The following is a 14,819-nucleotide window of genomic DNA, read 5'->3' as shown; positions in this document are numbered from 1 at the left end:
AGGTTTTTCCAACTGAAGGATAGGGCATCCACTTTCCATGCTTGTCTGTGATAAGTCCTTGTGCAGAATTTGTCCAGTTGATAATTCTGGGGAGAGGCAAATAGATCTATGTCCGGGCTCCCCCATTTCTTTGTTACCATGCTGAAGACTTGTGGATCCAGTTTCCACTCATGAGGGTCCATAAGGTTTCTGCTTAGGTCGTCTGCCAGAGTATTTTGTTTTCTTGGCAGGAATTGAGCTTGAAGATGTACTTGGTAAGTCAAGGCTGTGTCCCACAATGCCATGGCTAGTCTGCAAAGGGGGTAGGAGTGTGTGCCCCCCTGCTGGTTTATGTACCACATAACTATGGTGTTGTCCATCTTTATCAGTAGCTGTCCCAGATGAAGTAAGTCCTTGAAGGCTGACAGGACATTCTGAACAGCTAACATTTCTTTCTGGTTGATATGCAGATGCATTTGTTTTGGGCTCCATATGCCCTGAATGCATCTCCCCGCCAGGTGGGCCCCCAAGCATAGTCTGGTGCATCTGTAGTTAGGGTTTGGTTGGCAGGGGGTAGAGTGAAAGACCATCCCATGTTCTGGTGACATGTCTCTGCCCACCAAAGAAACTCTTGTTATAGGCAGGGAATGAGAGGAATCATTGTTTCCAGACTGTGACAATGTTGACTCCATAAACTTTTTAGGTACCACTGTAATTTCCTCATATGCAGTCTTGCATATAGAATCAGTAGAATGCAGGATGCCATGAACCCCAAAGCCTGCAGAATTTGTCTTGCAGATAACTGGGTTTTGTTGCCATCTGTTTGAAGTAAATAGTCAGTTGCCTTTGTCTGGCGTAAGGTAAGCCATCTGGGCAGTTGTATTCAAGCTTGCACCCAGGAATGTAAATTCTTGAGAGGGTACCAGTTGTGATTTATTTTCATTTATTGTGTACCCTAGGCATGTTAGAAGCCTTTTCACAAACGCCAGATGTTGAAGAAGAATGTCCTTGTTTTCTGCTTGAATGAGACAGTCATCCAAGTAAGGATAGATCTGTATACTTCTTTGTCTGCAAAATGCAATTACTGGTGCCAGGCACTTTGTAAAGACCCTGGGCACAGTAGATAAGCCAAAGGGCAGTGCAGAGAACTGGTAATGCATAAGGCCAGCCTTGAAGCAGAGGTATCTTCTGCACGATTCCCTTATTGGGATATGCAGGTATGCCTCTTTTAAGTCTAGAGTCACTAGCCAAGCGTTCTTGCCCAGCATGGGCAGAAGCTGCTGCAAAGTTAGCATTTTGAATTTTGGTATGTCCAAGAATGTGTTCAAAATTGATAAATCCAGTATTGGGCGCCAGGCCTTGTCTTTCTGGGTACCAAGAACAGTCTTGAGTAAAATCCTTGTCCTTTTTCCTGTTCTGGCACTGGCTGAATAGTCCCCATATCCATGAGGGAGGCAAATGGTTTCTGTGCCTCTGCCCATTGATTTTGTGGCAGATCTGGCCAACCGTTTGGAATTGGTAGAGTATGGAAATGAAATCTGTATCCCTGGGATACTATGTTTAATACCCACTTGTCCTGGGTTATTAACTGCCAATTTTGAGCATGAAGTGCTAGTTTAAAGATAAGTGCTTGGTGATGGCAGAGGGAAGTCATTGAGACTGTTTGCTGTAGGGTTGCGCTTTATTTCCTCCAGATTTGGAGGTAGAGGCACTCCATTGCTTTGACCTGTAAGAATCCTGTGATTGGTATCTAGAGCCCTTTGAGCGTCTGGATTTGCCCTGTGAAGCTGTCGGACACTGGAAAGGACCAATTTTTTGTAGGCCAGTGTCTACTGAATCTTGGTGGCTGCACTTGTAAAAAGTCTTTTACAGTTTGCATAGACTTAGCTTTGTCCTCCACTTTCTTTAAAACCTCTTCTGCCTTATTACCAAACAATCATGCTGTAAAGGTGCATCCAACAATTTAGCTTTAACATGACCAGGCAAATTTTGCTCCTTTAGCCAGGCATGCCTTCTAATCACAGATCCAGTAACTGTGGCCCTGCAGGAGGCCTCCAAGGAATCAAAACCACATTGCAAAGTATGCTTTCCAACTTGTTCTGCTGCATGCAATAATTCCTGTAATTCTTTATTTTCCACACATTCAGAAATCAACATCATTTTCTGTTTCAATAATCCCATAACATGCTGTTGATATTTAAGCATATGAAACTGGCAGTTTAAGGCCCTAATTGCCAAAGTTGCAGATGTATAAACCTTATTTCCCCATCTATCCAGCGCCCTGGAATCTCTATCAGAGGGGGTAGGATTCTTAGCTGTTGTGGCCTTAAGACCTTTGTGACCCTGTGAGATAGTTTCAGGGTCAGCAGCAGGGTTTTTGAATAAAAATTTGTGTGAGTCAGGAACCCTGTAATATCTGTCTGGCTTGCTTGGAGCCGGAGGTAAGGAATCTGGAGTCATGCTTGATTCCGAAAACACATCAACAACGTCTAATACAGGAGGTATGGCTAAAGGCCTATGCTGAGGGAGAAGAAGGAAATACCCAAGCCTCTTTTTTGATTCTGAGAAATCTTGACTCTCCCAATGAAAATGTTCCCTCAAAGTATGCAAGGTTTCTCCAAAGGAATAATGTTCAGGAGGAGATGCAGATGGGATGGATTCCTCTGCATCTGAATCCTCATAGGTTGGTATAGAAAATTCCTGATCAGAAGAGGAATCAGAAGAAATAGAAACCTGATCTGAAGATTCATAATCAGTGTCTTGCCTAGGCCTCTTTTCAGGGGGGGGGGGGGGGGGGCTGATCAAGGTAATTAGGTTTTCAGCCATTTTGATCATCTGCTTTTTGGGCATGGAGGCCTAAGCACGTGGCTCATGCATCGTTTTTTTAGCCTTAGAAGTTGCTTTTGCCTTTGTTTTTAAAGCTGGGGTCAGTTCTATGTAGAAATGCTGAGGCCTGAAGACACCCTCAGAAGCCGGTGCCTGCTCAGCGGCTCCAGACCCATCCAAGGGAGAGACATCCGTGGATACAATACTTTGAGAATCTCGCGGCGTGCCGGACTCCACATGGGTCTTGGTAGAGGCCTGCGGCTCGAAAGTAGCAGGTATCAGGGGCTGCGAAAGCGCCTCACTGAGTACCGGAGAACCAGCGACTGGCTTAGAGGAAGCTTCGCCGTCGGTTTTGGACCTCAACGGTCTGTCTCTGTTCTTTTCTTTGCGTTTTTTGTGAACTCCGGTAGTCGGAATGCTATTCGATGACATTTCAGGGTAGTTAAATCCATTTCCAAAATATTTTGAAGCAAAGATATACCAACGCTTAATAGTGCGTTGGTTAAATCTAGCACAAAACCAACAGCAAGGCACGTTATGATCTGGGCCTAGGCAAGGAATACAGTACAAATGAAAATCCTTATGAGGTATTTGCTTTCCATAAGTAATGCAATTATTAACTTTTACCGACATCCGTATGGAGCAAGAAAAGGTTTCCCCAACAGGGTACTTAGCTTTAATTGAAGACTTCGGTTCTGAAACTTGAATTCGAAAATTTCAGGAGTTGGCCGACCGGCACTTGCTGCTTCTGCTTCGGGCACCGTGCGGCAAGAAAGACTAAAGTAAATGGCGTCGGCTGTCTGTTTTATATCCCTGACGACCTGACATCATGGAAGAGGAGACAGCAACCAACGCAGGACCCAAGACTTTGATATTCAGGCCGACTTAGGGCAACCTGCCAGCAGATTACCCAAATGTAATGACTGCAACAGTGAAACACGAAGAACATCACCGAAAGTGTGATGAGAGACTTAGGGACACAGGTGGACAGTGGTCTCATCTTCGATAACCACATCACCACAACAGTCAGGAAATCCTTCTATGTGGCGCACCTCATCACTAAGGGCTTTTCATCCAGAAAAAAGGAGGTCATTGTCCCACTGTACTCATCCCTCATTAGACCCACTACAGAGTACAACGCCCCATTTGGTATGTACCTCACAAGACATCTGCAACAGCTGAAAAGGCCGCAGAAATACCTCACTAAAAGAATCACAGGCCTAAAGCAGATGCCTTATGCTAACCATCTAAAAAGACTCCAGCTATACTCTGTGGCATATCATCTACTCAGAGGCGATCTCTGCTTAACATACAAGGCCATGTCAAACCCTGAGCTGTTTGACATGCTCCACTTAAAGAAATCCCAATCCCTCAGAGCCACATGCTCCAGGGATCTAAACCTTATCACAATAAACAAAACATGCTGGAGGGATAGGTTCCTGACACAGAGACACCTCATACTCTGGAACAGACTGCCCATAAAGCGCCTCCTTGGCCCTCTTCAAAAGGAACCTTGACGATTGGATGGGAGGTAGGAAATTCACCCTGGGTATCCCATCAGTCGCCCTGCTAGACAGGGGTCCAGGGAAGTAAATATTGTGGGAAGAAATATCAAGGGAATTGTTATGGCTAGGCTTGTATAAGGCCTAGGGCCGATAGCCTACTACCAACTTATGAACCTACAAGAAAACACAGCTCTGACTGCAACCAGTCTGACTTTAATGGTTGCTGAATGGACTTGGCAAACTTTACATAGTAGGGCATTTTAGAAGACTGTATAAACCTACAGAAACAAGGCTTCACTGGAGAACGAGACGTAGAAGCTGAGGAGGTGACAGAAATCCCCTCTTCTTGAACAAAGAACCCACAAAATCAAAAGGGAGATGCTTACATTTCTCTCAAATAATGGTGTTCCAAGAAAAAAGAATGCTGCTTTTTATGCTTTCTTAAAGCAGTTTCATTGAACTTAGCACAAATATAACCGAACTTAGGTGTTGTGGACCTAAGCAATAAACACAGTTATAGGTTCATTGGTTAGTCATAGGCTAATAAGAAGTTATGTACCTACCATAACGTTCCATGTTAGTTGTCTTCTCTCGCCTTCTTTCTTGCTTGATGGGTTCGGAGCCGATCCTCGGCTCCGTCTCGGCACTTGCTTTAGCTCGAGAACTCCTTTTACCAGCTCGAGGCAGCCCCATATCCCATGATGCAAGGCGGTAAGTACCCAGATCTCGTTTGTTGACAAAGGGCAATAACACCAAGCATAAAATACTTCCCAAAGGAAGAAGAAACTTACAGATGGAAAAAGGACCAGGTCTGAATGGTCTTTAGTATAATAGTTTCTTATACAAGGTCTGTCCAGGCCAGGGGGAAGGAGGGAGGGTCGCAAGAAAGAAGGCGAGAGAAGACAACTAACATGGAACGTTATGGTAGGTACATAACTTCTTAATGTTAAGTTGTCAATCTCGCCTTCATTCTTGCTTGATGGGACCGCGTACTAGCACCTCTATCCTGGGTGGCTCAATGGAACAAACTCTTGAGGACTGTAGAGCCAAAACTGGCTCTGTCCCTGGAGGCCAAGTCCAATTTGTAATGGGAAACAAAAGTGTGAGGAGTGGCCCAAGTGGCCGCCGCACAAATAGTGTCCAAAGGAAGTCTAGCTTGAAAAGCTGTAGAAGTAGCTAAACTCCTAGTTGAATGTGCTTTAGGTTTTGAGCACAGCTGTTTTCCCCTGAGCGTATAAATTTCAGTGATGACCAAAGAAAGCCATCTGGACAAAGTCACTTTAGAAACAGGAAGGCCTTTTTTATTATCCGCATAGGAAACAAAAAGTTGATCAGATTTTCTAACTTTTTTTGTTCTGTCCAAATAATATCTAAGTTGACGGTGGACGTCAAGATAATGTAGCTTTTGTTCAGCTCTATCTGAATAGTTAGGAAAAAATACAGGGAGATCAATGGATTGATTCAGATTGTTCTTTGAAGCGACTTTAGGTAAAAAGGATGAATTAGTTCTCAAAGATACTCTGTCTTTGTGAAAAATCAAATAGGGGGGTCAAACCGAAAGAGCATGAAGTTCAGACACCCTCCTGGCAGATGTAATAGCCACTAGGAATAAAGTTTTCCAAGAAAGATATTTCAGGGAACAAGAAACAGCTGGCTCGAAGGGGGGAAGAATCAAGGATGTCAGCACTAAATTTAGATCCCACTGAGGAGGAGGATTCCTGATTGGAGGCTTTAGTAGGAAAATTCCTTTCAAGAAGGCCCTGCAGAGCCTATGGGACATAATATTATGATCTGCTATCCCGACATGAAAATTAGAAATAGCAGCCAATTGAACTCTGACTGTTGAAGAAGAAGAGCCTGCATGAAAAATCTCTGCTAAGAAGTCCAGAACTGCCTGAACAGGGGCAGTAAAAGGATCAATATTTTGGGCCTTAGCCCAATAAGAGAAACGTTTCCATTTGCTTGTGTAAATCCTCCTGGTAGAGGATTTTAGTGAAGCTACTATGATGTCTCTAACAGGGTTAGAGATCAAAGGAAGCCTGGCTAAGGAAGGAAGTGGAGCAACCATGCTGTGAGGTTGAGAGAGGGGATTGACCGGTGCAGCTGACCGGATTGGTGAATCAGTAGATCTGGCACTGGGTCCAGATGCCACGGCTGCACCAAAAGGTGATGATGGAGGAACGGAACCAAACTTGTCGAGGCCAATAAGGGGCAATGAGAATCAATTTGGCTCTCAAACGGTAGCTTTCTGGATCACCTGAGGGATCAGAGGAAATGGAGGGAAGGCATAAAGAAGTCCCTGGGGCCAATCCTGGGTCAGAGCGTCTCTGGGGATGGCCTGATAGAGGGAAGAGGCTGAAGAAGTCTGGACATTTGCTGTTTTGGGGAGTAGCAAAAGATCGCAACATGGACGACCCCATTCCAGAAAAATCTCTTCCGCTATAGATTGCTTGAGAGACCACTCGTGAGGCATGAGGATAGCTCTGCTCAATCTGTCCGCTATAATGTTGGTTTTCCCAGGGATATGCGTTGCTACCAGAAACCGATGAGAGAAGATCGCCCATTGCCAAAGTCTGAGCGCTTCTCGACACAAGGGGTAGGACTTGGTTCCGCCCTGTTTGTTGATATACCAAACTACAGACATGTTGTCTGTGTGGACTGCAATTGTCCCTACGGGAAGAAAGTCATTGAGGGCTTGCAACGTTAAAAGCACTGCTCTCATCTCCAGGACATTTATGTGCAGATGGTACTCGAACGGTTGCCACGTCCCATGAACCATCCTGCCCTGATAATGACCCCCCCCACCCGATCAGGGAGGCATCCGTGGTGACAGTGGCTATCGGGGACGGAGGTACAAAGCACCTGCCTTGGTGAACCTGAGACGATGTGATCCACCAAGCAAGATGTTCTTTGCATGTTTGTGTCACCAGAATCTGGTGACGCATTGGAAGCTGCTGGTATGACCACTGTGTGAACAGCATCCACTGAAGAAGGCGCATGTAGAATCGAGCCAGGGAAGAAGTGTAATGGCCGCAGCCATGAGACCTAATACCTTCAGAACCATTCTGGCCTGTATTTTCTTGCTGGCCAGAATGATCCTGACATGAGTCTGAATGTCTGAAACTCTTTGTTCTGTAAGGGTAGCTGACATCCGAACAGTGTTTAAGTTTGCGCCTATGAAGGTAATAGACTGGCAGGGCGATAAGGATGACTTTTCAAGTTGATTGAGATGCCCAAATGAGAACAAAGGCCTATTGTGTAATCCCTGGCTTGTATAAGCTGATGCCTGGTGGTGGCTGACAGGAGCCAGTCGTCGAGATACGGAAACACCTGGAATCCTTGACGTCTCAGGTGAGCCGTAACCACTGCCATGCATTTGGTGAACACTCTGGGGGCTGTAGTGAGACCAAAGGGCAGGGCTCTGAACTGGAAGTGACTGGACCCCAGCCGGAAGCGGAGAAATCTCCTGGAGCGTCTGTGAATTTTGATGTGATAGTACGCATCCTGAAGATCTATTGAGCACATCCAGTTGTCCTTCTGTAAGAAGGGCAGAATTGACTGAAGAGTGACCATTCGGAATCTTGTCTTCTTGACAGACTTGTTGAGTCTGCTGAGATCCAATATTGGTCTCCAGTCTCCCGTCTTTTTGGGGACCAAAAAGAACCTTGAGTAGATTCCGGGCTCTGAATGGTCTATTGTAACTGGCTGAATGGCTCTTTTTTGCAGTAGTTTTGCGATTTCTAACTCTGCAATGTCCCTTAGACCGGGTGGTACATCTGGAAGGGAATTTGAGGGGAAAGGACTTTCCTCGAAAGGAATTATGTAACCCTTGGATATGATCGACTGTACCCATCTGTCTTGAGTGAGGGAATGCCAGGCTTCTGGGTACAGTGATAATCTTAACCAGACTGCCTCCAAGGAGGGACAGCCGGGCAACACCTCAGGGATGCTGAAAGGGCTTGTCAGAGAGAGGCTCCCTGTTTCCCTGGTTCTTCGGACCCCCTCTGCCTCTAGAGCGGCGTCTGTTATTGTTACCCCCTCTGCCTCTAGGGGTAAACTGACCATGTGAATCCGGCGTGACTCCTTGGGATTTACGGAACCACATCTTCCCGCCCTTCTGTCCTTTGGGATAAGGCCTAGAAGGGGTGGAAAAACGGACTCCAACAGCAGAAAGAGTCTTGCCGTCCTGCTCACACCTGGTCAAGGTTTCCTTCACCTGAGGGCCAAACAAAGCTGACCCATCAAAGGGAGAATTTGTGAAGGACGCCTTAAAGGGATCCGAATAATCACATAGCCGCATCCAGGCTTGGCGTCTAAGAGCCACACCTGTGCCTGCGGCTCTACTCGCTCCATCCGCAGCATAAGATATTAGCCGCATGGAGGAGTTAACAACGGAATTGAGGGTTCCTAGCTGCGAAGCAATCTTATCTTGAGCTCCTGCAGCTGTAGGATCCTGAACTACTTCTCCCAGCTCCTTCAGGATATCCCTTTGGAGTCTGGTGAAGTGACATAGGTAATTCAGCGTACGCATAGCAAAGGTCGCTGAGGAAAACATCCACTTACCGTACCTATCCATGGTCCTAGAGTCCTTATTAGGAGGATGGACGGGCACGGAAGGATCTGCAAGTTCCTTTTTGGTGGCCGCAGCCACCACCATGGCATCAGCGGGGACACCCTTGGTAAGGAATTGTTTGTCACTCGGGGCAGTGATAAATTTAGAAGGCCTCCTAGGGACTGGCTCTACAGAGTCAGGAGCTGCCCAAGCCTTCGTGCAATAACCTGCATAAGGGGTCGAAGGCGGAGACACCCAGGAGGTGGAGGGCCGAGATCCAAACGCCTCTAGGTATACTGACTCATCCTCAGAGGGATTGTTGGTGGGCCAGTTTCCCTCTGTTTCAGAAGTTCTAGGATGTCTGCGAAGGAGACATCCTCAGAGGGGATCTAGGGATCCCTCTGACTCATCAAAGTCAGTATCCAAGTGACAGACTCGGGAGTCTACATGCTTCCTCTTACAACTCCTCTTCCTAGGAGGATCTCCCGACACATCAGGAGAATCCTCGGCAGAGGGGGCAATTCCCAATGGGGAAACCTGAGGCGGAGGATCTCTGGGTCCTGTAGCAAGAGAAGTGGCAGAGATGTCAACAGGTACTATAGAGGGAGGAGCTACGGGAACAGACTGCTGACTGATACCAGTGGCCAGTACACTCTTCATCACCTCGAATGCTCCCCTCCCAGACAGGTCCGAGAGAACCCGCTCCAAGAGCTAGGAACCCAGGGACCACTGAAAGGGAAGTCTCCGAGGCAGATGTCGGAGCCGAGCTCACCAAGGCCGAGGCTCCAAGGGGAAGAGCGGGTTCGGACAAGGGTCCGATGCCACTCACCCCCTCGGAGGAGACCATGGAAGCCCGACCACTGAATCCCTCTAAGGAAGGTCTCAAGAGGAGATAAGAGTAGAGGCTGAAGGAACAGAAGGGGTATCCGTCCTCCAGCCGTAGCAGTAACCATGCCCGAAGACTCCAACTCCAAGCTCTGGGGTAGAGTTGAAGGAGGAACTGTAACGGGGTGTGGACCAACAGTCGTCTGCTGAGACGGACTGTGTAACATTTGGGCCAGTACCTGTGACCTGAGTAATCTACTGACCACTCTCTAGGTCATGATCTGACAACCTGGATGACCTTGAAGATCGGGTCCGATGGCTCCGTTCCGGTAGAAGAGGTGAAGCCGGGCCGAAAGTATCGGCTCCAAGGAAGGAGACCTCGACCTCTTCCTGGAATGAGCCATCGGAGCCGATACTATAGATCCCGTCGGAGCCGACTTCTCGGAGCCGACAGGAAGCCTCGATGTATCGGCTCCAGCCGGAGCCGATACAGCCACCAAAGTAACGGTGTCGGAGCCGACACCGATGCCTGTGCCACATGGGTGTCGGAACCGATCGGAGCCGACATCGAAGTGGACAATACAGATTCGGCACCGATAGCCATCGGTGCCGAAAGCTTTGTCAAGCCAGAATCGGCTCCAGCCGGAGCCGATCTCGACTCAGTACGAGTCGGAGCCGAGGCCGCAGGCTTAGATACAGAAGCCTGGGCCTTGGCAGGTTTTGTTGATTTTGGTGGAGCCGACTTAGCCGGAGAGCCCTCCGGCTTAAGAAGGCCCCTAAGAATCAACTTATTACGTCTCTCCTGCAGGACTCTCTGGCTGAAGGAGTGACAAATAGCACAGGAGTCCTGCAGGTGAAGAGGGCCCAGACAATACAGGCAAGAAGTGTGACTGTCTGTCAGAGACATCTTCTGACAGCACGAGTCACACTTCTTAAAACCTGAGACCCTCTCCTTTGACATGGTGCCGAAAAACACAACACACACACACCAGTCAAAAATAACTTAAACAAAATACCAAGAGGTATTCTATAAAAAACCAACACACACACCCTAACAGGGGGGGGATGGGATAGGGAAAAAATTGACTAACAAAAAATTAAAGGAGACAGGGAATTTCTGTCAGAAAGGGTAGAAAAATAAACTTAAACTATCAATAAAGGAGTTTTAGACTAAAAAGGGGCTTAAATATCACAAATGTGAACAATTTACCAGGAGCTGGTAAAAAGAAGACCTCCCAAGCGAAGCGGCAAACGAGATCTGGGTACTTACCGCCTTGCATCATGGGATATGGGGCTGCCTCGAGCTGGTAAAAGAAGTTCTCGAGCTAAAGCAAGTGCCGAGTCGGAGCCGAGGATCGGCTCCGAACCCATCAAGCAAGAATGAAGGCGAGATTGACAACTTAACATCTACCCTTTTGGCCCATTTTTAAACCTAGCCAACTACCTCATGCGAGAACCAAACCCTTCACCTTGTGTCTGTAAGGTAAACATCTTAACCATTATGCTAACCTCCCACCCATAACGGTTCCACTGAGGATCGAACTCAGGACTTTCTGCATGTGAAACAGACGTGATAACCACTACACTACAGAACCTACAAAGGTTCACTGTAAAGTTCAGCGCACACATACACACCAACCCTCCCCATAGTGAGAATAGAACCTCTATCTATCTAAGTACACAGACTACAGAACAAAGTATTTATCACACGCACCATGGCACAAGTTTTGACGGGATTCAAACCTGAGGGGGAAACCCCAATGGATTTCAATTCCATCGCCTTAACCACTCAGCCACGATTACTGTCAACATGGCAATTTCTTTACTACTGTTGCATTTTTTAGAAGAGCAAGGTGTGACTGCTTGAAAAAAAAAGAAAAAGAAAGAAAAAAATGCCAAAGCCCCATGACAAATTCAGGGAGAAATTCTCAGTCTAACAATAGGGCAGTAACACCCTAACTGACGGCGAGGCAAATGTAGCATTTACATATCTAAAAACCCATAAGGAATTTCAAAAAACAAATTATAAAGAAGATTTCTAGCCTACATCATTATATCAGAAGGAAACAGACCAAAACTCAAGCTAAAGCTCCAAAACAGCTTGCACAGCTCATTTAAGAATCATACATAATGCGACAAGGAGAAATAATAAATGGAGGACAGAGGAACAGAATATTAAAGTTTGAAGACAGTGAAAGAGTAGCCTGGGAAAGTGTTATATGCTGAGCACGGCAGATGAACCAAGTCCAAAGTGTTAGCCAAGACTGAATCTTATAACAAATATATAATTTACCTTCAGTTGTCGACTAACTCGAATAATATCAATATCCTGAGGATAAACCACTCTACATCAAAAACAGAAATGTCAAATTCCTAGTATGCATGAGCAGAGGTCGTTTCTCTGCTCTTGCAAATACTACTTCAGAAAAACAAACAAAACAATATCCCTCCATGTAGACGGCTGCGCCCCCAACACCTCCTGCTTATCATATATACCAACTCCGAGACTGCATAATCCCCAGGGAAAGGAAGTATTTCCCTACCCAAGGATTGTCGATCTCGCACACCTGTCAACTATCGGTATAGCTGGCTAAACTCACTGTCGACCAAAACAATGGCACCCTTACATATATAAATATACACACACACACACACACACACACACACTATACATTATATATATATATATATATATATATATATATATATATATACACACACACACACACACACACACACACACACACACACACACACACACATTATATATATGTATTTAAATGCTGATGGACTAACTACATGAAACCGTGAAACCATGCCATGTGGTGCATTTATCTTCTGGATGATTTAGTTTAAGTAAATGCTTCACAGAGGTCAGTCACATCCACAGCATTTATGTGGTACTAATCTGCTGCCTAGTCACTATATGCTGGCCCCTTAAACAGAGATAGGTATAAAGCCAAAGTCTGATCCAGTGAAAATCTGTCATGTTGACACTTTCAGGAAGTAAACCACAGTAAAGCCATAGGCTGACCTGCTCAAAAACACTCAAAAATTCCTGTACTGGTCACTTTAGGAGACACCTACAGCTGGCTGAAAATGACATTTACTGCTACTTGAGATATCAATGGAACCTGTAAAACCATGGTTCAACTACCAGCACCTAAACATTGTGAAGGACATGAAGGATAAGCCTGCATAATAAACAGCTGACCTCAACGACAGACATGCTTCTTCATGCCTTCAGCTAGTGGTATGCTCTTTATGTTACTTGAATTCACTTTCCTGTGTTTTCTTCATATTGGTTTTATGACTGCATAATAGGAATGATAAAAAGCAGTCAAAGCAAAAGAAACCTAAGTAGTGCTTGTTGTCATGTTGAATAGTGACTTGTTAAGCTAGGTCCTTAATGTCTTCTGCCAGCTGTACCCAATGGCACAGTTACATGTCTGTCAAGAAAGGCAGCATGTTGGACTGATATAAAACTTCACTATACATATAGGGATAGAAAGAATGGGGGGGCTTTCTTAAAAATATGGCAGTCAAAGCACCACTTTGTAGTCTCTCCAGGACATTACCTGTACACTCACTTTAAAATACATACACTGTGAATTTGATACATAATTTGAGAATGCAGCAGAGAATGAACAGCTCTATGACAGAAAAGGAGCGAGGAATGGGCATAGGTTGGGGGTGAAACACACTACTGCCAAGGCATAAATTACTTAGAAGATTATGCCCACTAAATGTTGGCACCTAGAAGAAAAGTTGTGCAGTGAGGTGGGCCAGTTTAAAAGCATCAGTCTTAAAGGAGATACCCGCTATAACAGCTTCCTTAATACAAGATCAGTTTAACAATCTGGCTGCACTTACAGAAAAAAACATACAACGTCTTTATAAAAACACAACAAAATGTTACTACCAAACTGCCACATGAACACAACATATAAAAAAGAAAAAAGCCTCTTCTTATGTTTTAGAATTTAATTCCCAAAACCTTCTACTTTTGAAGTTGCTTAAAAGAACAACAAAATTTTCTGATGAGTCTACTACAAAGTTTCACCACAAGACCTTTAAAAATGATTCTTTCTTATTGCCTTCCACGGATGGGCAGATGGATTTTTCTTGGACATCTTTTAGAAACCTTCCACACTAACTAAAAACAGAACTACTTACAGAGCATATGGGAAGTGTGAACCCTACTGAATATAGGACAGTGGAGCTGATGGTACCATTATGGAAGGGATACTTGATGCTGTCGTCACTACAGTAAAAGCCTCTTTGAAACGGTTTTGTTTTGGCAAGGTTTAGAATGCCCAATGGCAAGCCAGCTGTTAAGGAAATGGAAAAAACAGGTTAACATTTAAATTCTCTTCATATAGCATTAAGAATGTACTCCAGAAACAGACATATACAATCACAGTAAACAGTACTTTCATTGCAAAAGCAGTAAAAGGAAAATACAAATACTGTCAGAAATAGTTTCCTTTAAAGTGACAATTATCAAAAAAAAAAAAACCACAGATTATTACTCAGTCTATTACCCATTACTTGTGTGTGTGTGTGATATATATATATATATATACATATATATGGTGTGATTATTTTAAGTGCTCAGAGTTCCCCAGCTAAGTGAACATTCTGTACAGATGCCCACAAAAGAATTGAAAGACACCAACATATCACTGTCACCAAATGACCACCAGGTGATGTCAGCTATAGCACCTTTCACACTCACCTAGCATACAACTAAGTGAAAACCTGCAACTTAGAAATAGGAAACTCTTCCTCTTTATACTGGTTCTTAGAAAAGATGTGCATTTCAGATGGATAAACAGTGAACTTCAACAGAAACCTAATATGAGCTCAAAGCAAAATAGCATGGAATTGACTATTTGTTTTCCTCCAGAGCATCACTGAACTGCACCAGAGAAATAAAAAAAAATTGTGAAAAAACTTTTTTAACCATGACCTACTGTTAGGGAACACCTAATGCTACTTGCAGATCAGCTACATTACCTACTTCTCTAACTTCAATGAAAAGACTATTCACATCTATTTTTAAGAAAGGAATGCCTATTAAAGTATTTTCAGGTGAAATTCTGTTATTTATAGGTTCATAAGTGTTTATC

At 44.8% G+C, this 14,819-nt stretch overlaps 1 protein-coding gene and 1 non-coding gene across 4 annotated transcripts in view; both read right to left on the bottom strand.

Annotated features, from left to right (window-relative positions):
- The window catches only part of PLPP1 (phospholipid phosphatase 1), a 1,366,516-nt gene that overhangs the window by 1,125,936 nt on the left and 225,761 nt on the right, over positions 1-14,819 (bottom strand). For 2 of the 3 annotated variants that reach the window (XM_044063927.1, XM_044063924.1), the window contains exon 2: positions 13,864-14,018. The exons of the other annotated variant lie outside the window; for it this stretch is intronic. In XM_044063927.1, the coding sequence (XP_043919862.1) occupies positions 13,864-13,870 (7 nt within the window). In that variant the 5' untranslated portion in view covers positions 13,871-14,018. The remainder of the gene's footprint in view (positions 1-13,863; positions 14,019-14,819) is intronic. 3 annotated transcript variants of the gene reach the window in all.
- Positions 11,210-11,282, bottom strand: TRNAV-CAC. Its single transcript has one exon. It is a non-coding gene; the product is annotated as a tRNA-Val (tRNA).

This window comes from Protopterus annectens, chromosome 2.part2 (assembly GCF_019279795.1).
Source record: "Protopterus annectens isolate FY-2018-M chromosome 2.part2, PAN1.0, whole genome shotgun sequence".
In the NCBI taxonomy this organism is placed as follows: Eukaryota; Metazoa; Chordata; order Ceratodontiformes; family Protopteridae; genus Protopterus; species Protopterus annectens.
The sequence above is the reverse complement of the archived record's forward strand: the minus strand, read 5'-3'. Positions and strand labels throughout refer to the sequence as shown.